The following is a 25,558-nucleotide window of genomic DNA, read 5'->3' on the forward strand; positions in this document are numbered from 1 at the left end:
ACTTGTGATTAGTGATTCTTGGTTAGTTGTGCACTCTTCAGGCTTCTGAGGCGGAAATAGTATAGATTACGCAGCCTTCAGTCTTTTTCACTAAGTAACATTCCATACCCTCTCTGATGCTCCAGATATTTCAGGCTTGGCAAATAAGAACTTCCAGCTGTTAAAGCAATAATAATGAAGTTTATAGTGTGTAATCTTTCCTCACCACCCTCTTACATAGGAAAGTATTTATCCTTTTAAACCACAGTTCACTTACCAATCTGGGGAAGTAATTGAAGTAATATCCTGTGTACTCCTGAATGTCTCCTTATTTATGGATCCACCCCACCACTGGCCACTGAAACACACTGTGGCATTCCTCAGGTGGAAATTATATATTTCCTAGGAATCCCCTTCTGCTACACATCGAACCCTTCTAGGATGCTTCTGAGCACACTTTTTAATATTTTCCCTATATAACAGTGTGTGACTTTTTCCTATGCAATAACTTTGAGGTGTCCTATCCTTCAAGCTATCGATTATGAAGGTCATGGATGTCAGAAGGACAGTAACCCATGCATGCCAATTCCTTTTGTGAGGGGAAGATGCTATTATACGTCAGCAATCCTTGCCGCTATCACTACCCCTGTGCCCACAGCCTGTTAAATGTTTGCTCCCTTCTCCCCCCTCAGGATCCTCAGATGAGGTATCTCTAGAACAGGAGTCCGAAGAGGACATACATTCTTCTCGTAGCTCCCTGGACAGGCAGAGCCACCACCGTGCCAATACTACCATGCATGTATGCTGGTATCGCAACACCAGTGTCTCCATGACAGATCACAGTGTGGCCGTCGAGGTACCCAGCAGCAGAGCACATATCACTTTCACTTACCACTCTGTCTGTCTTGGTTGCTGGTTTCTCTGCACTGTATTCATGTGTGCGGTTTTAACACCCAGCCCCCTCATTTCCTTCAATAACTTCGGTGGCCTTGTGTGAGAGAGCCGATGAATGAGTAACTAACAAGATGTCTGAAGGTGTTCTTTGTATGTGTGACTGCATGTTTCCATCATGTTCTCAAGAAGGGTGTGCTTTGGAGAAGAAAAAAGATAAAAAGGGGGGCCTTGATATCAACAGCTGCCATTCACACTAAAAAGCCAATGGAAGAAATCAGCTTTGGAGTTATGAAACCAAAAGTTTGTGATCTTGCCCACTGAGAGCCCTGTTTTAGGTAAATTGGTTGAATCTTTCCGATTTCTCCCCAAAGCACCGCGGCCCCTTGCACTGCTGATCTTAGGACTTACAAATAATGAACTTCATACCTTTTTTTTTTTGCTTTTTCATACTATTTAACAGACCTTTTCGTGTGCTGCCCTTTCTCGTTCTAAATCACATTTTTCTTTCTTTTTCTCTTTGCCCTGCACCCTCTCTGCTTAGTTTTCTGCTCTCTTGCTGTTTCTCCAGAGCTTCCTCCTCGCTATTTGCTGGGCCAGACTCAGCGGCCCAACACAATCACCCATGTTTGCTGGTACCGGAACCAGAGCCTATCCCTGTCTGATTATTTGTGTATGATTCAGGTAAAGCTGCTTCACTCACTTTCAGTATTGATAGGATCTATGAAGACGGTCATTTTCTACTTGTACCATCTCATTATAGCTCTCTTAAACACTGTTCTAATGTGCAGAAACGAGGATCTAAAATATTGGAATGAATGGTAAGACAGCCTTTAAGTCTCTTGCAGAAATCAGCCAAATTAATCTCTTTATTAAGAAGAACCCTGGATACACCTGCCATTGTTTTGGTGCATTTCATTATTCTGCAGATTAGATCACAGCAAGTTAGGTTTCTCCTCCCTCCAGTGGGGCTTACTCTTCACTTTACCAGCATGTTAACTTAAAAGTGGCATTGCTGCCATGTGCTTTGCAGGGCTTTTTGCTGTGTGCTTTCCCCTCAACATTTTCTGTCTTCTAGTTGTATTGTCTCCTTAACTAAGAATGCAAGCTCTGTGTGTTGCCTACTGGTTCTTAGCATGTCGTAGACGACAAAAAAAGGGGACTTAAAGTCGCACAGTTAACACAGCACGGACATGAATCAGTTGCATCCATAACTGTTCTACCCTTTCAAAGGAGGAAATGCAGTACGCAGTTATCGCTCTGTGAAAAAATGGTGTGTGGGTGTGTCACAAATGGACATTACTTTAGTAGCGGGCATACCTGAAATAAGACACCTTGGTGCAGGGTGCCCTTCAGAAGTTGCTGGACACCACCTCCCATCAGCCGCAGCCACCTTGACCAATGCTGAGGGGTGATGGGAGTTGTAGTCCAACATCATCTGGAGGGCACATTGGGTTCACCTGCCTTAGAGCCTTTTTGGTATGATCAGGAAAAGCCTGACTCAAATAACCTTTAGTGGAAACAGTGAAATATCCTATCTGGACTGAGTGGATCTGAATGGGGAGTAGGTAGCTCTGCCATAGGGCAGGAGTTCCTAAACTGCAGTCTGTGGACTACCTGTGGTCCATGAGGTTTTTGCAGGTGTTCCAAAGCATGCCTGTATTAAACAGACATTCTATGGAATGCAAATTGTAATACAATAAAATAGAATATAATAAAAGCAAGAAAAATGCAATTAAAAACCATACAGCATCCAGCACGGCGCATTACAGTTACTACAAGTAGAAAAACCAGTTAAGTGGTCAACCAAGACCAACAGCAATTTTCAAGTTTGGGAGCCACTGCTACAAACTGAATAAAAAAATAATGCTGCCTCACTTCCCACCTCAAAAACCTGGGGGCCAAATGCTAAAAAAAGTAATAAATAAAAGGACTGTTCGGGCAATTGAGGTGTTTTTGCTGGTCTGCCAGTAAAATAAATATAACATACACAATGCTTGACGAGCACTCCAGTGTTGTAGTTTCAGAGCAAAGAATCCCAAATAATTTTGGAGGGGTTGTAATTTTAAATAGTTCTAAATTACACAACCATCGAGTTGGGTGGTGGCTTTATATTGCTGAGTCATTAACTTCATCACAGGGAATAGCCAATAAATGTCTGTGTTACACACCCATGCACCAATATTGCACTGTCTGGAAAAATATGGAACTTTTCTAACTGCACTTGGCAAATTAGATCACCACCATGAAAAGGTAACTTGTTTACTCCTTGCACAAAATATCTAATCATACAAAAAGGCTCTGAAGCAGTCTTTCTCAAATTCAGTCATCCCCTAGAAAAAGTTATTTGTTTTTTGAATCTGCAATACAAATTTAACAGCAGGTTTTTGTTGAGCAGTTGTGGAGAATGACTACTAGTCACTTACACTATATTTTCTTCTCTTCCATTTAGAACCAGCTGTCAGGATACCTACTGAGGAAATTCAAAAATAGTAACGGCTGGCAGAAGCTGTGGGTTGTTTTTACAAACTTCTGTTTGTTCTTCTACAAGACGCATCAGGTAAGATGGATGTGGCACAACTTCAAGATGGTGTTAGGCATACATAGGACTAAGATGCAATATGCCTTGTGAATCCATTCTTAAAGGCTTTCTTCATTCTTTGGTACATTTTGTGAGTGTTGCTGCTGTCAGCAACGAGTTGAATGCTCCAACGCAGCTTCAACCAGTAGTCATTGGCACATCTTTCTGGCAATTCACTAGGCATCGCCAGACCACAGTAAACTAAAATTGATCGTAATATGAATAGCATGTCTGGTGCTCTTTAAAAGCACCTAGTTGAAGAGAAAATTGCAGAGAGGGTTCCCAATTATGGCTTTAGTTAGGCTCTCCAGCCGGCATACAATACCTAGAACTTGGGAGAGCTAGTTCTCTCTGACTGGTATATTTGTGCTGGCTGACAACTGAGGGTTTTTGTTTTTACTTGTAACTTCATGTATTAACTCAGTGATACATGGTGGGTTTTAGTACAGGCAGTGAACATTTTGTGCAGGGGTTCCATTCCTGGCCCCTGCGTCTATTGGCCGAGCGCACATAAGCCTGCTCTGCCTCCATTCTGCTCTCTTCCGGGTCCAAAGGACCTGTGTGTCAGTGGTCTCGTGGCAATTGGGTGCATGCAGAATGGTTGCTGCCTGTATTTTCTTTGCAAACTGCCCTGAAAACAGTGGTTGAAGAGTGGAATGGACATCTGTTAAATAAATAATAAAACTTGGCTATTTTTTCAGGATGATTATCCACTGGCCAGTTTACCACTTCTCGGTTACACTGTCAGCATACCCGTAGAAGCCGATGGCATTCAGAAGGATTATGTCTTCAAACTGCAGTTCAAGTCCCATGTATATTTCTTCAGGGCTGAGAGCAAGTACACCTTTGAGAGGTAAGTGTGCTTCCTAGACACAATTTGCAAAATGAATTCGTTACCCCCAGTTACCATTTTGACAAATGTTCTCTACTCTCCTGGTAATGAGTTGAGGAAGCTGCTGGAATTTCACACAGAAGTCATGCTTTCTGTGGCCTCGCCTATATCAATGAATGAGATAACTTTTGGTGGATTCTGCTAACTTCAAAATCTGTCAGTGAAAGAACTCTGTGCAAAAGTAGCTCAGATTGAAGTTGTACATATATGGAAGTTTGCATATCAACTAAGAAATGTTCTCTCTCTCTCTCTCTCTCAACCCACCTGGAGCAGGCAGTGGAAAAGAGGGGCATTAACTGCCAGTCCCCTTCTTTGTGGGTTAGGACTCCCTTCTATAACTCTCCCTTTGCACCGTAGTAACAAACCTAGCATAATTGTACAGACCTTTGTTCAAATTATCAGATGACTGTTGGGATACTGTGGCTCCTTCTTTACAGCAAGTTAACTTTTAAGCATTAGTTTGAGTGTTAATCTTACTAAAATCCTCAGCAAAAAGGAAAGCAAAATATTAATATTCCTGCTAAAAACTATTTTGTAGCACATTCAAAGAATGATAGTGAGTAGGTAACGAACTAGGGCCATGACAGTTCACTTTTTTTCCTCTCTTGTCAGGTGGATGGAAGTAATAAAGAGAGCCACAAGTTCTCCAGGGAGATCCAGCCTCTGCCTTCCTAAAGATGAAAAGGAAAAGAACACAAACTGATAGAAGCAGAGCTGGGTCTCTGTTGTAAGTTAATTATTTGCAGTGTGGGGGAAAGGAGCCTGAGCATGCTAGTAGTAAAAGGAACCATCTGCTCCCTCCTGTGGCCAAGTTAGCTGCCTCTTGGAAGATGGTGATTTTTGCATAGTGTAGAAAGCTCTCTCATCCAAAGGGACTGCAAAGACTCTGGGGAATTCAGTTCATGAAAAAAATGTGGCTGCTGGATTTACATGACTTGCTTCTTTTGGTGGGGTTTGGCCAATGTTAGTTCTCTGGCTTTCAAGTGGTTTTCTATTATTTGTTAATGCTCAGTCTCGACTAAATAACCTGTGTGCAACTTGTTCTTTCAGCCTACCAGCCATACATGCCTCACATGCTGCAAGCAATGTTCACATTAATGTTAAGATGGAATTTCTCCTCACTGTAGAGCAGAGTGCTTCGGAAAGTTGCCAGGAAGCAACTTCACCCTTCTTGCAAACAAAGTTGAAAGGATTGTTTTTATTTGGGTAGTGGGCATGAGAAAAGAGGATTCCATGGTCAGTTTGAAGGGGTAGAAAAGTACACAGAAGATACTGAAGTATGCAAAGATGAAGATAGCGGACCTTTTAGTGTGTCTGTACCCCTGCAGATTCTGTTCTGGGCTTGAGAGTGGTGCTTGTTATGTTTTGGCTAAGTTCTTTTAAAAGTTATAAATATGCATACAGACAGTTGGAAAGGAAAGGCAGCTTCAGCAAATAACCAGTCCGTTTTTATTACCTCAGCCAAAACATCTTTTGTAACAGGTGTGCAGGTATGTCCAATAAGCACGCATGTGCAGCAATAATAAAAGCCTAGTAGTGTTTGGGGGTGACTAACTATGGAAGGGTTTATTCCTTCATTAACGACACACCTCTACTTCTTAGTTCCTTTAACAGTGACATGCCAGGGTGGGGGGAATACTCAGGGACTTAGTATGAGAACTGGTGTAGACATATATTTAAAAGTGTGTATTTAGGAATTAAGGCAGATCAGTTGAAACAAGTACTGCACAATGGCAAGATATTTGAAATCCCCCCTTTTCGCTATAGTGCTATTGTCCCGAGATCATGGAGGCAGAGCCTACGCATTTTGTTTTTTAAGTTCATATACTTCTTTCATGGGACAGATATGGTTTATCACCTCACCCTTGGATAGTAGTAGGAAGTAGTCTGCTGGTTTGAAGGCGGTCTTGTCATGTTATACTGTGTTGAGCAACAATGTGGTGATGGGTAGTGTGCTTTAGAAGAAACTGAGGTGAAAAAAAAAATTATATATTGAACACCGCATTTTGAAGTATGTGGCAATTAAAGGAGAGGCAGGACATGGGAAGATACAGATGTCTTTATTACTCCTCATATTGACCCTTAAAATTATGTAGGTCAGTCTTTTAGGTAGAAGGTTGGGGTTGGTTTCCCACTTAGAGGGCAAAGGGAAGGTTTGTTACATTTTTTGTTTGACGTTGTCATTTATAAGGAAGCTACAAAGTGCTAAATATTCTTCTCTACTATTATGGCCATTCAATATACATTAATGTATTTTTTTATTTATTAGTGTCTGTTTTTGGAAATAAACTATTGTAGATCTCTAGGTGGCTCAGTTTGTCATAACCTAATTCTTATTCCATTCAGAATTTTCAACATAAAAAGGACTCCCATCTCAGCAGTGCCCACATTCTCATTTCAAATGCATAGTCTGCAGTAGTCCATTTTTCCTATTTTATTAACTTAAGACCTCTAGTGAGCTGTGGCTGGCCTACAACTGAAGTCTGATCAAGGCTTAACCAAAATTGTCAACAACAAAAAATAATAATTGAGAGTTGACGGGGGGCTTTGTGGGCAATCTGCTTCAAGCCCCTGCTTGTCGTAAGAAATCCTACAGCCTTCACAACAGATGGCTGTACAGCATCTGCTAGAAGAGCTGCAGGGAAGGGAGAGTCTACCACATCCATAGGTAAATAATTTTACTGTTGAATTGCTGTTACGTTCAAGATGTTTCAGCTAATGGTCAACTGAAAGCTCCCCTCGGATGAAATTTAGTCCTGTCCTTTGTGGCACCAAAGTACATTTCCTTTCCCTTCCCTGCAAGTATCTTCTCCAGGCTAAACATACCCAGTTTTTTCAATCTTAGTTCCCCAGACCCACCACCACCACCAAAAACAGCTGCTCTGATTTACCTTAGAACTCTCCCAACCAGTGTGTGGATAGATGCACTCTAGCAAAACAACCTTGGCCCTTCAGTAGCATAACTGAAATCCCACACTGCATTAGATCAGACAGAAATAGTCCTTACTCCCCTGAAGTAACTCCAGTCCAGTTTTGGAGTTTCTAGCAATGCATAAATAACCATATAGTCAGCCTTTACTTGACAAGTTAGTTTTATTGAAAGTGGCAGATCCCTCTCACTGCTCATTTGAAAAACTAAGACATTGTTGTTTGAATACTAGAGACACTGTGAGAGCTTTACTGGTGATTTGTGAGTTAAATGCAAGGTACCTTTTATGAACAGCACAAAGTAGCAGCTTCACAGCTTCCTGTTTTCCTTTCTACATCATTCCCATAATGTTTCGTAAGCAGTCCTGGAGGATAATGGTAAAGGAAAATGGATTCTTCATATTCCTGCCCATGTTCTCAACTCAGCTATCCATGAGCAAAACTGAGAATGCAGCAACTGCAGCTCTGAAGACACGGTTCTAGCATAAAGTATGAATACCAAGAAAAAAGCATTTCCATTACTTTTCCACAAAAATTACTTGCAAGGGTATGTAGAATAGGCAATTCCACCTCCACCCCTGAACTCTATCAAAAGAATAGATCCATACCACTGTAATGACTAAATGGTTTTACACATTTAGGAGGTGACACTTTTCAATATGACTACTGTCAATTTGTGTGACTACTGTAGACCTTCCTTTCTTGAAGAGGAAGAACTAGTTGGAAATCTCAAATGCTTATGGTATTTATAGGAGGCTCAGCCAGAACCAGAGATAATGGCCATAAATAAATTGGGCAGAAGTACTGTTCAAGTCCACAATTGAATGAACAGTTCAGAAGAGACAGGGTAAGTTTTAGAATCATCACCTAGAACTTCCTCCAGCTGTTGGCACCACACATGTAATTAAATTTTACTGAATTGCAGTCACATTTCAGAGAACAGCAAACTTCCATAAAGTTTGAAGACTTAAGAGTATACCACAATCCTTTTACACTGTAGATGTAGTTAAGCATTTAGCTTCTCTTCCTCTTTAGCAAGTGCATAATACTCTTGATAAACTATTTGAATTGGATATGAATGTATCCATGATACTGAGTGTTCACACTCAAGATAATAAGTAGCAGCAAAAGGCTTTGAGTAGGAGCACATCTTTTCCAAGCTGTTGCTGGTGAAACATGGGCTAAGAGCAGAATGCAAGCAGCAGTCAAACCTACCTCACAAAAGGGGCAAGTAGACACACAGGAGGAGGAGAAGGCAAGCTTCACCTGTCTCAGCAACTGTTAGGCCAATCTTCCTGTTCTAATAGTTGAGGAGAAACTCTAAGCAAATATATTGGTTCAGTAGCACCAGCATATGCCCACCTAACTGGGTAGTGATAATCCCTCCTTGCTGATCAACATGTTCACACATACCTCTTGCCAAAGCAGGGAGCTACACAGTCCCACCTTTTCCCTTTTGGAATGTGTTTATCTGAATTTCCATTTTCCAGCAGTCAGGATTTTGCTTTGAAACAAGGTCTGACCTGAGAGAAATTGGGATATAATTAAAAACCTCCATGAAGTACACTGTAGAAATTACCCTCCTAGGGCTCTGCAAAGTAGTCCATTCTCAGTTGTGTTGTAAATCCCATCCAGGGTCGTCATGAAACACACACAAAGGCTCTGAAATGTCTGGGAATCCATAGCACAATGTTAACATCCAACAGCAGATGGCGATGGATTCAATATGCAGTTCTTATGGAGCTGGGGTGGGAAAAGTCAACCCTCCTTTCAATGAGTAACAAAGATGATGCCTCAGCGTGCTGAAGTCAGGTGGTTCCTGCTGTGTGAGAACCTGAGAGAGGGAGGGAGGGAGGGAGAGAGAGAACGGATATGCATCAGGCTTATTCACAGTAAATTCTTGCTGTCTGCCTCACACAAACTTTCTTCAAATTCAAGCATAAACAAGGAATAGCAACCTTGTCAAAAACTCATCTGTCCCAATTTAACAGGCAGGTGATGCAGATGTTTGCCCCAGGCCATGTACTAACAAATTAATTGGCCCAGAATAATTGTATTTTGAGGGTTAAGTTTTCATTGAACAGGCAACCCTCGATTTGCGTGGGGGGTTGTGTTCCACATCATGGCATGCGATGGTGAAGCATGCCTAAGCCCGGCCCTTTTTCCCAGTCACTTCTGGGTTGCAGGGTTGCACACATCAATTGGACACATGTACCGTAAATCAGTTGTTGCCTGTATTTCTGTAGATGTAACCTACCCTGGGACCTTATGGTGAAGGACAGTAGCAAAATACAGTTAATAATCATAATTTAGATTTCATCATCCCACACAACCACCAATCAAAAGACCAGAATAGCAGACAGTCACCTAGGGCAGAGTATGTAGTCCTAAGCAAATAGCTTTATCTTGGGCCCAGCTAAGAACAGCAGCACTAGAGAAAGGTGTACAGGGGCAAGATGAAGGATACTCCTTCTAGCCCATTTCCTCGCCCAAAATAAATTGTCACATTAACAACGCTCAGAACTTTTACCTTTGCACTCGTTCTACCATGTGTGCAATTAGTTTGTCAGAGATTCCTGGACAAGACTCCTCAGCTAAGCTAAAGGCATTCTCCAGTTCCTCCATGGCTCCCACGTTGCCTCCAGTGTGCTTGTGCTTGTCTTTGAGCTGCCAAGACATTAGAGGAAAGCAAAATGTTTGGAACAAGAGAAAGCTCTAAGTAGCAGCACAAAATCCTTAATGTCAGTTTTCATGGGAGGCAAAAACATTTGCTGTATAAAGAAGTACAACAGGCATCTCTAGAATTTGGACCAGCTCCACAGCCCCTAAGGCCGTAGCAGTACAGGGGTGGAGAACCTCTTTCATGCCAAGGGCTGGAGTCAAACTTTGGAGGCTGCATTCCATAGGTGGGAGGGGCCTGAGGCGGAAATGGGAATAAACAGGAATAACCTCTCCTACAAACAGCATTTCCCCTATCGGAGCATAGGTCTGATTCCCCAAAACAAATACAACCACCCATCACAGAAATATTCTAGACAAGGCTGAGTGGACACACAAAGTTGCAACTTAGCTCCTGTAGGAGAGAAACTCAGAAAGGTCTCTATTAGCGCCTAAGACGGTTTCGATTAGCAAGCTATTGCTGGTGGCTGGTAATGGTGCCAAATTTAAACAGTACCTTGAACAAGCAGAATACAGAATTAATCAGCTGCAGCAACAGCAACATTGCCTAGCTGTAAAAATTGCCTAAAGCTACAGTAAGTGACGAGCTCAAGTGACACATGATGATTTGGAGCTGGATGCGGCTCACTGGAGCGGGCCACTGCTGTAATAACTAAGCACACTAGATATCAGGAAACTTGCATCCTGTTCCTAAAGCCATATGGAACTAAATCTCCCCAAATGCCTTGTGGCTGTTGGGAAGAGTATGCAATCAACCACCCAGCACTATACTGCACCCAGTTGCTTCACTCACTATGTGATGCCCAGTGTCCCTGGGAAGCTTGCAACTCCAGCTAAACAACACAATGCTTTCTTAATGCACGCAGCTGCGTTTTACCAAATGTAGACCAGCAAGCCTGGATGCTGGATATAGCAAGGTGTGCATGTTTTGTAGTCATGTTCTTCTTTAAAGTACTCTGGCCCTGTGTACTTATTACTTCCTGTCTGATCCCTGCCCACTGTACCATATATTGTTCTCTTATACCACCTAACGTGTCTGGTTCAATAACTCTCCCCTTCATCAGCTGTGCAAATTAAGTGGCTTTGAGCTGTCCTCACAGATCCTGGCTCATAATCCAGGGATCAACCTCTTTTGCAGAGTTCAAGCTGCCTCCCACATCATAAGGATGCAGAACAGGGCAAAAGATTAATTCTAATAAATTGGGAAAGGAATAGCTATTCCTAGTTCCACAACTAGAAGGAAATGACCTTTGTTAGAAAAGAACACATTATGGTATGACGCTGGACACCAACATCTGAGTAGCTGATAGCTTAAAACGTGCATTCACATATTACATTAGGTGATAAAAGGTAAAGGTAAAGGGACCCCTGACCAGTCCAGTCGTGACCGACTCTGGGGTTGCGGCGCTCATCTCACATTATTGGCCGAGGGAGCCGGCGTACAGCTTCCAGGTCATGTGGCCAGCATGACAAAGCTGCTTCTGGCGAGCCAGAGCAGCACATGTAAATGCCGTTTACCTTCCCACTGTAGCGGTACCATTTATCTACTTGCACTTTGAGGTGCTTTCGAACTACTAGGTTGGCAGGAGCTGGGACCGAGCAATGGGAGCTCACCCCGTGGCGGGGATTCGAACTGCCGACCTTCTGATCGGCAAGCCCTAGGCTCTGTGGTTCAACCCACAGCGCCACCCGCATCCTGTATTAGGTGATACCAACTGCTTATTTGGGTTTTGAGTGTTTTTCTCCCCAAATGAAAATGTTGAATTGGACTACAGCCACATTTCACCATGCAGAACCACAGCCATTACCTGTTCATCTCCAAAAACCGAGATGAAGATAGAAACTTCAGCATCACCATACAAGGTTAAAAGGTCTCATTTATTACTATCACTTGGTTGTCAGCTCCTACTCATCATTCTACCCTAACATCCTCAGAGAAACACTTCATATGTTACAGATAATAATTAGAAAAAAGTCAGACCCTGCCACCTCACCTCTCCGAAGACAGGACGTACAAGAGTAGAGAGACACTGAGACCGTGGTTGCCGCTTGATAGGCTCAGCAGGCTAATAGGAGGAGGGACAAGAAGGATGCTATTCAATATGACTCTGAACAGTTCTTTCAACCTGTCTATTAAAATGCTTTGCTTTGACAAGCGACATTAATCCACTGCCACTACCGTGTTTCTCATATTATAAGACACGTCTTATATTTATTTTTTCCTGAAAAAAACACACCATGGCTTATTTTCAAGGGATGTCTTATTTTTTAATTAAGTACCGGTATCTGTATAGACCACAGACCTGCTCCCACTGGGTCTTCGCGCGCAGCAGGCAAAGGCTGCAGCCGGGTCCTGGGTCTTCGCATGCGGCAAGCAAAGGCTGCAGCCGGGTCCTGGGGCTGCGTGCGCGGCAAGCAAAGGCTGCAGCCGGGTCCTGGGGCTGCGTGCGCGGCAAGCAAAGGCTGCAGCCGGGTCCTGGAGCTGCGCGCGCGGCAAGCAAAGGCTGCAGCCGGGTCCTGGGGCTGCGCGCGCGGCAAGCAAAGGCTGCAGCCGGGTCCTGGGGCTGCGCACGCGGCAAGCAAAGGCTGCAGCCGGGTCCTGGGGCTGCGTGCACGACAAGCAAAGGCTGCAGCCAGGTCCTGGGGCTGCGCGCACGGCAAGCAAAGGCTGCAGCCAGGTCCCGGGGGTTAACGCGGCAGCAGCAATCCTTCTTTGCCACAGACCTCCTACCACCACCTGGCACGGCTTATTTTCGAGGTATGCCTTATATTTTTCCACCTCAGGAAAATCCTGCCATGCCTTATTTTGTAGGGATGCCTTAAAATATGAGAAACACGGTAGCAGAAACAGTAAAGAACAAAGTAGATATAGCATCCGTTAAGAATCTTCCAGTTTGTGCTACAGCTCCTACATGGACCCTAGGAGAAGCCTAAGGCAGATAAATGGCACAGGCAGGAGTAGCAACCTGTATGCAAAGAGTATGGTGTTACACCATTTTGCAGCAGCAACTAACAGCAGAATTACTCTTTGTAGCAAACTTCCTTTATCAGAGATGGGAAACCTCCAGCCCGTGGGCCAAATCTGGCTTGCTACAGGTCCCAATGTGTCTAACATTGCCATTTCCCTCAAACCATGCCCAGCTGCCCCATACCCGACATCAGATGAGACTTCAGGTGTGGGGCAGGTAGAGGCACAGCTTGGGTGGAGAACTCAATCACACAGCCAATCTCTACAGAAAGCAGGTTTGCCAACCGTATTTCTTGCAGTTTCCCTATGCTTGGCACTTGGCAGCTGGCAAAGCTTTGTGCGTTACAGTCCCCAAGCACCTTACTGGGTGGTTAGGAAGCACTGCACAAGGGAGGTGGGAGGGACAACTCATCTGTCAATCAGGTGCGGACAGATAATGATCCGGTCCACCAGTCCAAAAAAAGTTTCCCAACCCTGACCTGCATTCTAGCTCCACTGCATTGAAGGGAATCTTCCATGAGTTAACAAAAAACCACAGCAGAATAAGCAGATTCCAAAATCTAAAGCAAGATACGTTCTGCTTTGACAGTATCAGGGTTAATGGGGGAAACACTACAATTCCCGCACACTGGCTGCTCAGTCCCTCAGAGTGACCACTGCTGGCTCAGGGCTCTGCTCCCCAGCGGTAATGGACACCACACTGACCTTTTGGGACCCATGATGAGACATCCCTTTGTGCAGCTTATTCAAGGAATTGGGACGAATGGTTGGTGGGAAAGTCCAGATCGGCCCTTGATCTCTCTCATCTGCGTCTCCATCACTAGAAACAAGAGGAGTGAAAGTGCATTTCATTCAAAGAACACTGGGTAGAGGAGTGCCAAAATTTGCAGGGGGGCAGGGCTTCCCCAACTGCAGGCTTTTCCAGCTTAATCTCACTTAAACGCAAACTCAATGTTTGCATTTTCCAAACATTATCAAGGGGCTAAAATGTACTTGGTACCAATAGATACCAAACTCATAGCCCAGAACTGGGTATTCATATATTCCATGTCACCATGCAATTATCTTATTTAAAGACTGAAAGCAGCCAGCATGACAAATCATATGTTGCTTTTTGTGTCCATCTGTACTTCTCAACAAGCTACATAAAATCTTACTGGTCCACCTTACAGGCTTTATCGGTGCAAATAAAAAATATGCAGAAACTTTTCTCAGTGACAACTGAGCAATCACACCCTGATTATTCAGGTGTGGAGAAAGGGGAGGAAATGAAAGATTCTCAAAGTAGGACAAAAGTCTCAAAGTTTTTTTTAAAAAAATTAAGCAGCTCATAAATGTTTTTAAAATAAAATGGAAACATACATACATGTCAGAGTCATCTGAGCTTGAATCCTCACCATGCCCCTCTGACTTCCAGCGTTTGTACCGGTCAATCAGCTCCATGAGAAATGATGTTTTCTTGGTGTAACGTGTGATAAACTTGTGCTTTAGCAATTCTTTTGCAGTGGGTCTCTGCACAAACACAAGAGACAAGGTGTTTTAGCTGGCAGGGACCAGACCATAAAGGTGGACAGCTACCACTGCCACTTTCCAAGGAGTCTTTTGAACTTGACTAAGGCCTTCTCTGCACATCCCTACTGGTTCATCTCTAAGGACAAGCATTTCAGAGCTCTGCTGGCTAGCAGCTGCCAGGTTTTCTGACCTGACACTCAGGCTCTGCTTATGAGAAGAGGCTGGAGCAACACTTACAAATCTGGGGTCCTTGTTAAGGCAGGCTTCCACAAATTCCTTAAAGGGCTTACTGTGGTGTCCCTCCAGCGTCGGGGGGTTATTCTTGGGAATCAGGAAGAGAACTCTCATAGGATGCAGGTCAGAGTTTGGAGGCTCTCCCTTTGCCAGTTCAATAGCAGTAATTCCAAGGGACCAAATATCTGCCTGGAAGAAAAATGAGAACGATCTCTGAACACTCAGTGTTACCATGGCACAGAGAAGCCAACACTGCATTGCCTTGAGCTTTGATGCTGATTCACAAGAAAAGGGGACTCCTCCAGAGACTCAAATCATTCACTTGCCTCTCGTATTTACCCAACTTCTGTATGTGATTGAGTGACAACTTGTGTGCTTATCATGTGGGCGTCTCCTTGATCCATATGTCTAACATGAAACGACATCTAAGGTAAAGTTATTTCTGGTTGTCACAGATTTAGAAGTTCTTGAATACGTGTGTCTGAGCAAAACATTTTTACTAAGCCTATGATTTACAAGATAATCCAGAAGGTCAGACTGCTGTAGGTTGGACAGCAATAAGACATGGAGATTAAACATGTATTTAAAATCTCTCTTTTTAATCTTTTATTAAGCAGTCCTATAATTAAGCTAACTATCTCTTAGATGTGAAATCTTGTAGAGTGCAAGAAGTTTTTTGTGCTCTTCATTTTCTAATACAAAGGTGGCTGCCTTTACAGGGTGTGCAGTTAAGCTCTGATCACAACTTGTGAATAGCAAGCATTTAAATTACAGTATATAAATTACATAGGGAATTACGATAATACTGTTTTGTTCCAGTTGAAGCAAAACAGTTTCTTTGTTTCTTTGTCACTGTGTATTATATTGTTGTAACCTGTCTTGGGATCTTGTGGTGAAAGGCAGGTACGAAGTCTTAAAGAAATACATATTACTGACTGTTTTAATACATCTTTAAACCCAATGGATTGCACCACGGATCTGGGTATTTTTCACTGTCAAAGCAGGCTGCATTTCTAATCATGAATTTGACTTTTAGGATGGGATCCAACTAACACATTCTCTTAGTGCAAGGATTCCTGATTGCACAACAGCACTTCCCCACCTCTCCTCCCCCCATGTGCACCCAGTGCCCTCCCCAAATCTGATCCAGAGGGTTAGGAGAACCCATTGAACAGATTTCTTTAAAGTTGTGCAAATGTATGCATAAACATACATGCACCCCTAGAAAGCACATCCTTCACTAGAAAACTGAAGGGGGCACTAAGTGGCCAATTATGTGTATAGCAAGACTTGGAAGCACATGCAAACTTTTCCCACCTATGTGCACCTTTCTTTCTAACGTAGGCAGAACACAGGATAATGCAATGTAACATGCATTCTAAATGATGAGCTAGGGTTCTAGTAGGCTTTCACCTGCTCCTCTCAGCTCACCTTGAAGTCATAGGCTGACTGCTTGATGACTTCAGGTGCCATCCAAAAAGGAGTCCCAACAAAGGTATTCCTCTTGATTTGGGTATCTGTCAGTTGGCCAGCCACACCAAAGTCAGCTAGTTTCACATCACCTTGCTCTGAAAGTAGCACGTTAGCAGCTGTTCATAGAAAAATAATAATAATAAAGGCAGCTGAATCAAAGGGGAATACAATAAGTTATCTTGCAGTAAGAAACGATGCCTTTCTGAAGCCCCGGTAAACATGTTTTGTGTTAATTCCTGGTTTAGTACAGGGGAAGATAGTAACGGTGCCTTAGCAACTGCACAAAGGAAGGCAGAGCATCCCAAAAATTGGCTCGATCCTCCCTGCTATTTCTAAACCCAATCCCTTATGGCTTTGCAAATAGGGCAAAGGGGTTATATTCTCACCCTGTATGAACCACCAAAGCTTGTTTAACCCCTACCTTGTTTTCAATTCTTAGCCCACTCTCCTGCTTTACTTCCCTTTTCTGTATCTTAATGCAGGCACCCCCAAACTGTGGCCCTCCAGATGTTTTGGCCTACAACTCCCATGATCCCTAGCTAACAGGACCAGTGGTCGGGGAGGATGGAAATTGTAGTCCAAAACATCTGGAGGGCCGAAGTTTGGGGGTGCCTGTCTTAATGCTATAGCCACTCCTCAAGAAGTCTACCCTTTATAGCCAAGTTACTGGAGAAAGTAGTGGCAGAGCAGCTGTAGGCAGTCCTGGAGGATACCTACTATCTAGACCACAGGTGGGGAACCTGTAGCCTTCTGCATAAGGAAGTGTAATTTCCATCATCTGTTCTGCACTTTTGATGTACACCCTTCTCAGTCTGAGTTCAGGCCTGGCTATAGAACTAAATCCGCCTTAGTGGTCCCGATAGTCTTCAGACTATTCTGATAAGTGCACAAATTACTGCCAGAATTCCTACTTCTTGATTTAAGGAATGATCACAGAAATGCAAATGGGGAGGGAGGGATTCTAGCATAGACACCTGAGATTGTCGGTGAAAGCAAGTATGTGTGGTTTCAATTGCCTCATAAGAGAACTGATAGGGGGGGGGGGAATGGAAGACATGTATTTTGCAAGACTGACCTTTGATGTCTCTGTGGATTTTCCTCTCAGAGTGAAGATAGTCCAAACCCTTTAGAATTTCTCGGAGAATGGTGGCAATGTAGGTCTCCTCCAAAGGTCCAGGCTTGAGCTACAGGAGAAGTGTAGGAATGACGGTTACCGAATGAGGCACATTTAATATATTCAAACCGAAGTCGCTCAGTCTTCCATGCTTAACAAACTTTAACTTAGATGTCAGGAAAAACCATTTGCATGGAGATCAGAGAAAAAGAGAGGAAAGAAGAATGCAGTTATGTAAACATGAACTTGTACATGAACTAAAGCGGGATCAAACAGCAGCTCCAAGCTGGGCTGTGATTACTGATTAAGTATTGAGCTGTTCATTCATAACCACTTGGCACAAATGTATTTTGCTGAATGATATGGGGAGTCTACAGGGGGTGGCAGTTCTGAATGTGGATTTGAGATGGTACTGCATGCAACCAATGTGGAATTACTTTTAATTCTATGTTCCAGGCTGAATCTTGTTAAGGTATCAAAACTGAATAACAAAAAGGTACTCACTAGATCCAGTGCTGAGCCACCTCCCAAGTACTCCATGATTATCCAAAGCTTGGTGCCCTGTAAATTAGACAAGGTGTTGTGTGAAAGCAGTGACAGCCACTTCAATATTAAGCCCACCCTGGTTTTGCCTTAAAAACAGCGGAAGAAACACGGCAGCCCTGTATTCCTCATTCAGTTCTCACATGTCACAATGAGACCAGAAGTGCTTGTTAGCATGATCCACATATCTAGACATATCTAGTGATATATTTTTTGTTTTTCTCAGAGTTGAATTACATGAGTAATCACAAGCTGCAGCTTTTGGTGGACTGTTCCATTTCAGCCTGTAGATTGTTGTGGTGAAAGGACATCTCTAAATCCTTTTCTATATAATAATAATAATAATAATAATAATAATAATAATAATAATACCGTAAGAAGAGTGGCAGGTCAGGGTGAATGGTTCTGGCCCAGCTTTCTCCATTACACTGCTACTTAAGTGTAGTAAACAGTTGAATGGGAAATAATTCAAATGTGATCGATAACAACTAGTCATGACAGCTATATTCTAGTATGAGAAAAAGTATGCCTCAGAACCGGTTGCTCGGGAACAGGAGAGTGCTATTACACTTGTGTCCTGCTTGCAGTCTTCCCATAAAAATCTGGCTGGCATTGCGAGAACAGAATGCTGGACTAGATGAGCCATTGGTCTGATCCAGCAGGACTCTTACGTCCCAACTGCGATACTAGCAAGTATTGATATTGCCCAGCATTGTAGTTTGCTTCTTTATCTTGCTGATACTGTAGCTGATTATCATGACACTCAGGCATCCTCAAACTCATGACAACACTAATGAAGAGTCTGCAACTCATAAGCAGGGAAGGTGTTTCCTCTTTAATTCTTGGAGTTTTAATTTTACTTAGATTAGTCAAATTTCTAAGTCACTAAATATTTGTGTCGTGCCAGTTGTAAGAATTTTTAGTTAAACATTTCTGATTGCACCAAGGAGAAAGGCCTCCAAAGGCAAAATCCTCTTACCATGCTCACTCCTCCACACCCACTGCCACACTAATGTCCCAGCCACAAGACTCACTGAGGACACTTTATGGTGTGTGTGGGGGGGGGGGCAAGCACTGTGATGCAGCTTGCCCTGGTAGCTTCAGTTACCTTCAAGTAGGAACCATAATAGCGGGTGATGTAGGGACTGTCACACTGGCTGAGCACCGTTATCTCCTGCTGGATGTCTTCAATCTCATCCTCTGCCTCCTCTAGGTCAATTATCTTGATAGCTACCACTTCCTTGGTACGGTTGTCAATTCCTTTGTACACTTCTCCAAATGATCCTTTACCGATCCTCTCCAGCTTTGTGAACAGTTCCTCTGGATCAACCCGAGAGTGCTGAGTCAGTAGGAATAAATGGGGTGATGGGGGAAGAGAAGAAGAGAGAGAGCTAGTAAGATAAAATAATCTGTAGCACTTTATGTTAACCTGCCCTGGGACCTTAGGGTTAAGGGTGGGTAATTCATAAACATAATCATCATAAATAGCAGGGATTTAATGATTCATCTGTTAGAGCCATTCTATCATCTAGCATAGGGCTCACTTCTCATTATAAGGGCAACAGGAGCTCAGCCCAAAAATGTATGTATGATGTGGAGATAGATAAATTTTGCTCTTTCTGCCATATTAGGACAACTGAGGATCACCAAATAAAAGTTACTGTATAAACATTTAAGACAGTCAAAGCAGACAACTTCCTCACACAATACATCGTTAACTTATGGTATTCACTACCACATGGCCTGGTGATCACCACTAGCTCTGGTGGCTTTAAAAGAGTAGATTAGTTAATGGAGGATGAAACTATCAACTACAGTGATAGCTGGGAAGAACCTTCATGTTCATGGGGCAATGTGTCTCCCAGTGCCAGTTACTGGGAACTGGGGACAACAGAATATGGTTAGTCCCTTCAGCATTTGCTTGTGGGCTTCCTGAAAGCTGTTGCTTGGCCACTTCTTGTATAGGATTCCAGGCTTGGTGGTCTGGTTGTTTAATCTGACTGAGCAGGGTTTTTCTTCATTCTTAAACTCATTCCATCATGAAAAAGTCCCAGTGAGTTCATTATAAGTTGCTCCTACCGGTAGTAGACTTGCTTAGAACTGCTGCCCTAGTGTACCTGACAGGCCAACACCAAAGCCATGCCTTTCCCAACATGACACAAGGGTTAGAAGTACCCTAAAGGCTTATCATCTGCACCTCTGTGTATGTGCAGCAAGTTGGTCCCATGTTCAGTATATCTCCAACCTGTCTGAATTCTGACTTTCTGAGTGGAAACAAATATTTAGTAGGGATGTTAGGATTCTGGAAAAGCCTAGAATTCAGTAGCAAATTTGCAATTCCACCTATATCAGAATTGCACTGGAATATAATTAAGATCTGTTGAAATCTGATGGGTTTCCACTGTGGTACCAACAAGACTTTAGGAATTTAGTAGGCCTCACCCCCCACCACACACATATTGATATCATTCTTGCACTCTGAGCCTGAGCCTTAAAGTGACCTGAAGCTTCTGCAACCATTGAAATACGGTCAGCTTCCAGCATCTGAAACGTCTAAAGACAGTTACTGGAAACTAGACAGTCATTTAGATATACAATCCAGCGCTATCAAACTATTACAGAGTGTGCCTGCCCATCTGTATCTAGTGCGTCAAAGGGATCCAGGAATGAATCATGAACCAGGAAGAGTCTGCTTCAAATACTGCCTAATCCACACACTCAGCTAGGTAACCTTAAGCAAACTAGTATCTCTCTGCAATGTGGAGATAACACTGAACCACATTACCATGTTTCCTGTTAAGGTTAGAAAACACTGAATAGAAGAGCTAAAAATAACTTAGCATTCATAACATCTAGAGGGGTAGCTGTGCTAGCCTGCTATAGCAAAAACAACACAAGTTCTGCACAACCTAAATGTCTCATAAATTTCTTATGGAATAAGTGCGGAAGTGATCTGATGAAGTGGACTCCATCCCACAAAAGCTTATACCATCATAAATTTGTTAGGGTTACCTGATATGGAATGACAGCAGCAGAGATACCAGAAAGTTGGCGAGAGGATTTAATTTCCCAAACAAATACACAAAGCTGCCCCATCACAAAGACAATGAGAGTGAGCCACATTCAATCCGAGAAGCCTCACCCCACAGTTGCTATTTCTCCAGGGTTTGCCTCAGATACCACATGAATACTAGAAAAGTTTGGGAGAGGCTTTGTCATATCCACCCCAGCACCTATCTTCTCTGCCCTATAACCAAGATAAGCTCTAGTAAACTGTGCTTAGGAGTACCTTTGATTGAAAAAAATAATGTAATTACACCAAAGATGAAAACTAGCTTATACCAGTGTAACTTTCCCCCCGGTGCAGAATTGTTTTTTGAAGCACGGATTACAAGCTGTCCCTGTTTATGGATTTTCCACACTCTGTGTGTGTGTGTATATATGTGCTGCTTAGGGAAGAAATAGTACAGACTCGCTTATAAATCTGTCATCAAAAAGGACCACACCTGTTTCAGTTCCCCTTCTTCCCAAGATTTCAATCTGAGGCAAAGGCAACGGCCTCTTATCTTTAGTAATTAAACTGATAAGATGCCATTAAGAAACCTTTGGACACTGTACGAGAGATAAACAACCTCTCCTACTCAAGGACGGCAGTTACCCGCTCAAAGTACGGTATGAGCAGGCCTCATGCTTTGAGTTCAGCCCCACTCTAATAGGGTTCTCAGTCAACAGAACAGAAGAGGGCAACCAAACATCCTCCTGTCTCCATAGCAACACCCAAACAGCACAGGCCTCTGAAAGAATGCCTGCTGGCAATATAGGGAAGTGAAATGTGAGCAACAGGGGGGGGGGGCATAAGAGAGCTAGAGCACAAGAGACTGAGAGAAAATAAATCAGGCTTCCCCAACCTTCCAGTTATCTTGGACTACAGCTCTGCAGGCTGGGACTGATGGCAGTTGTAGTACAAAACATCTGCAGAGCACCAGCTTGGGGAAGGCTGAAGTAAGGCAACATCTCATGAGCTAGAGAAACGACGTCAGAGAAGGAATCCTAGGAAATTGTTACGATCCGTTATGAAAAACAGCAGGCAAATAAAGACACTTATGAGGATGCAGCATGATGCAGCCAAGCAAAATAAAAAAATTGGTTGAATCACCCAAAGAATGTATCCTGATCACAGAATAATAGAAACAAGAGCCTTGAAAAATTATGCCTTCTGTAGTGACCTCAGTGGTCCTTCCTGCCTATCTCTCTGACCTCTCATCCTTGCCATGCACAGTGGTACCTTGATTTACGAACTTAATCCATTCCGGAAGTCCATTCTTAAACCAAGGCGTCCTTTCCCATAGCAGCGGGGGACTCAATTTACAAATGGAACACACTCAACAGGAAGTGGAACATGTTCTTATTCCAAGGCAAAGTTCACAAACCAAAACACCTACTTCCGGGTTTGCAGTGTTCATAATCCAAGTTGTTCATAAACTAAGCTGTTCTTAAACCAAGGTACCACTGTACATTGTGGCAGTAAAAGAGAAAGCTGGGAGGGAAAGCAGATATTGTTTGGTGAAGTGGTTAAAGCTGATACAGTATTTCTCAGCCTTAAATTCCATCATAGGGAATATAAAGAGACCCTGAATATATACAGTATGTGTTAAAAACACAAACTTAATGTACCCACCCACTACTTTGAAAAATATTTCTTACTACAGTGATACCTTGTGTTACGTACTTAATCCGTTCTGGAGGTCCGTTCGTAACTGGAAACTGCTCATGAGGCGTGCTTTCGCTAATGGCACCTCCCGCTGCTGCCGCGCTACCGGAGCACGACTTCCGCTCGCATCCCAGGGCAAAGTTCGCAACAAGGGGCATCTACTTCCGGGTTAGGGGAGCGTGTAACCCGAAGCATTTGTAAGGGGGACGGTATGTAACATGAGGTACCACTGTGCTCAGATTCTTCTGAGATGATGTGCAATGTTGTTATGCCATTTGATGGGAAATGGTAGACCAGTTTGCGGAAAGAGAATGTTTTGCTCTCCCAAGAATCAGGGTATGACACAGGTGTGAAGAACACAGCTTTTCATACAAAACAAAGTATGTAACAAACATTGGACCCAGGTAGAACAACATGTTGCATTTTAAAAATGACCAAATCTGGGTGCTTCAAGAGAACAAGTCATTATGCAAATGTTTAGGAGCACATAGAGCTGCCTTATACAGTCTCAAGGGTAATTCCTCTTTCCAAGCCTAGCTTCTCAGTCAGGCCCTTTTAATCTCCATCAACTTTCTTTCTACTCTAGGTTTGGCTCATCTGCCTCCTTTTTCTGAGTTGGGTTACTGTTCCAAGCCCCTCCTCCCCAGCCTCTTCTTTGCTGGGTTTGTTCTGTCACCTTCTGCCTCCATGCCTTTCCACCACTCATGCCTTCCATTCCTCTCTCCTTCCTCTTCTCTTCTTCTTTTTTCTCTCTCTCTCAGCAGCTGCAGCCATTCACTCCATTCACATGCAGCTGAGCAGAAGGATCTTGGTACTGGCTTCATTATTCTACTACCTGTGTTTGGCCTGCCCTCCACTCTAGTGCAGAGGAAGGCAGAATATGTTTCACCAAATCCTGAAGTTAGGTGATGTAATCATAGGAAGAAGTCAAGAAAAATCCTGTTCCCTTCCTTCAGCTTCAAAAGATTTCCAAGGCTACCAAGCCAGAAAGACCAGATATGCAACGGAAGCGAAGATTTATTTAAGAGTACTAAGTGTGTGGTGCCTTATACTAAATTCCAGACTTGGGCACAATTAGCAAATTGTGCTGCTGCACCAAATAGCAAAAAAGAGGCAACACCTCAAAGTGGTACTGTTATTCTCTTTTTTACAAAACAGTATAATAACCTTAACATATCCTTTTGGCTACATGGAAAACTGTTCAGTGCTCCCGAATAAAGCTTTACCAAAATGTGTCGTGTATTTCAAGTTAATAAAATTCACAGTATCATTTGGAGGCATTGCCTTTCTGTTGATTCATTTTGATATCAGTAAACTGACAAATCATTCAACACTACTATGACCTTAGATGCCTTCCTTTTAGTCAATTTCTCATATAGTATGGTAGCTTTGTCATGGGGAGTATGCTTTAGTTTAATTTAGGGTTCATCCTCACTTCCGTTTGCCCTACTGCTTTCCTCTGGGAAAACCGGCATCTTAGCACGAAATCAGAACAAACAGAAATTGTGTTTTCTGTGAATTGCCATTTGTTCTGATTTAGCGCCAAACTGTGGGTTTTCCAGAAACAAATGGTGCGGCAAAGGCAAAACCTCTTGCACTCGTGCCTAAAAAGGAAGAGACAAGCGAAAATTACTTGGACCCATGCATTCTAGGCACTGACCAAGTGTGAGCGTAGAGAAGCCCTAAGTTTATTCAAAAAGAGCCTCCAGTTCTCACTTACCTGGTTGGCAAATTCCCTCAGGTGGGCCATGGCTGAAGATCAGCACAACACCCATTCACCAATCTTCTTACACAGTAATTAAAAATGTGCTCTCTTCTACGGGTCACTTAAACTATTTTTAAAAAAACAAAAACAAAAATGCAACCAGTTATTATTGTAAAGCTCCTGTGAAATGACTCCACTGCACCATAAATGCCAAATAACAGTTTCCATAGGCAGTCCTACCCTATTCGAGATAAAGAGATTTAGCCTACTTATATCATGGACAACACATTAGGTGCCACAGGTAACCTGGGCCCAGCTACTCCACTCCCCCGCTTTCTTCTCTTACTGTCTAGCCTACTTCACAGGGTAGTTGTGAGGATGAGGTGGGTAAGCCCATATCCAGGTTTCTCACCCTGAGCTCCTTGGAGGGAGGGTGGGATAAACACGCCATCACCATATTTTATTAACGCACACTTAACAGGTGGCCCAAAGTGTAGGGAACTTAGCCACTGGGAGTGAAGCCCAAGCGAAGGAGTTTACTGCTCAGCGTGACCAAGCCCCTTAAGAGAGCAAAACCTAAACAGATTACACCAAACAATACCTCTGGTGCATGAGAAGTCGTCCGCCTCTATCCCCATGCAGAATAACTTTAGAGCAAGCACGACACAGGCTGCAATTCCCAAGGCAAGCCCTCCCCGTCTTCCCGGACCGTAAAAAGGGTGGGGTGCGGGGGGAGCCTTTTCCCTACGATTTTATGAATGGTCTTGCAAAGACACGAGAGCCTAATCCTGCCTCAATGGCTCGTGGGTTTGCAGGTCCGGCCCGGCCTTAAGGTGTGCGCCCATTAGGAGGTGCCTGGGGGGCCAGGCTGCCCCCTCCCCTGCTGCCCCCGGGCGCAGCAGCTCCACCCAGCCTCCAGACACAACTGTCATGGCAACGGTTGCCGCCGCCAGCATTGCTCCGAGCAGCCCCTGCTCCCTCCCCGCAGAGAAGCAGCCCCGCTCCGGTGTCTTCCGCGCCTCACCTGCACCCCGAGGGTCCGTCCCGCCCCGCTGACCCATCGCGGCTCCGCGCGCAACCACCTCGGGATACTCAAATCGGTTACAGCAACTGCAGGAGAGGCAGGGAGTAGGACGCCAACAGCCATGCGCAGGAATCTTAACTCGCCGCCTGGGCTGCTGGGAGGGGTAGTTTTCGCAGTCCCGTCTCCCCACGGAGCGGCCGAGCCAGGGACTGTCAAAACCAGCATGCACTCGGAGAAGGTGGGGCAAGCAGCCGGGAAAGCGAGGGCTTCCGGGAAAGGTAGTTTGTTCTGCTTTGCTGTTAACATTCCTACGGTCTGCGCGCT

The 25,558-nt window shown here is 43.7% G+C and overlaps 2 protein-coding genes across 4 annotated transcripts in view; one reads left to right on the forward strand and one right to left on the reverse strand.

Moving 5' to 3' along the window:
• The window catches only part of FARP2 (FERM, ARH/RhoGEF and pleckstrin domain protein 2), a 62,765-nt gene extending 54,911 nt beyond the window's left edge, over positions 1 to 7,854 (forward strand). Inside the window, exons 24-28 of one of the 2 annotated variants that reach the window (XM_035133929.2) lie at positions 672 to 835; positions 3,323 to 3,430; positions 4,153 to 4,304; positions 4,956 to 5,070; positions 5,394 to 7,854. In XM_035133929.2, the coding sequence (XP_034989820.1) occupies positions 672 to 835; positions 3,323 to 3,430; positions 4,153 to 4,304; positions 4,956 to 5,046 (515 nt within the window). In that variant the 3' untranslated portion in view covers positions 5,047 to 5,070; positions 5,394 to 7,854. Of the gene's footprint in view, positions 1 to 671; positions 836 to 3,322; positions 3,431 to 4,152; positions 4,305 to 4,955 lie in introns of both variants that reach the window. The other variant, XM_035133926.2, reaches the window with a different exon arrangement.
• A 67-nt stretch (positions 7,855 to 7,921) lies between these two features.
• Positions 7,922 to 25,358, reverse strand: STK25 (serine/threonine kinase 25). Of its 2 annotated transcripts, none has more exons than XM_035133930.2 (12): positions 25,235 to 25,358; positions 24,226 to 24,337; positions 18,903 to 19,133; positions 17,756 to 17,812; positions 17,213 to 17,321; positions 16,096 to 16,253; positions 14,668 to 14,853; positions 14,285 to 14,430; positions 13,624 to 13,738; positions 11,945 to 12,016; positions 9,802 to 9,938; positions 7,922 to 9,105 (listed from the first exon to the last, which is right to left on the reverse strand). In XM_035133930.2, exons 2-12 carry the CDS (start codon positions 24,253 to 24,255, stop codon positions 9,066 to 9,068), a joined length of 1,281 nt encoding a protein of 426 aa, XP_034989821.1. In that variant the 5' UTR covers positions 24,256 to 24,337; positions 25,235 to 25,358; the 3' UTR covers positions 7,922 to 9,065. The 2 variants fall into 2 exon arrangements, with proteins under 2 accessions (XP_034989821.1, XP_034989822.1); XM_035133931.2 differs by lacking the exon at positions 25,235 to 25,358 and adding an exon at positions 24,812 to 25,207.
• Between the last annotated feature and the right edge of the window lie 200 nt (positions 25,359 to 25,558).

This window comes from Zootoca vivipara, chromosome 5, assembly GCF_963506605.1.
Source record: "Zootoca vivipara chromosome 5, rZooViv1.1, whole genome shotgun sequence".
Classification (NCBI taxonomy): Eukaryota; Metazoa; Chordata; class Lepidosauria; order Squamata; family Lacertidae; genus Zootoca; species Zootoca vivipara.

Coding starts and splice junctions, on each gene's coding strand:
- STK25 (XM_035133930.2), bottom strand. CDS start 24,255: ATGGCCCACCTGAGGGAATTTGCCAACCAG. Junction 14,854..16,095: donor AGTCAGCCTATGACTTCAAG/GTGAGCTGAGAG, acceptor TTTTTCTTCCAG/GCAGATATTTGGTCCCTTGG. Junction 14,431..14,667: donor TTAACAAGGACCCCAGATTT/GTAAGTGTTGCT, acceptor GTGTTTGTGCAG/AGACCCACTGCAAAAGAATT.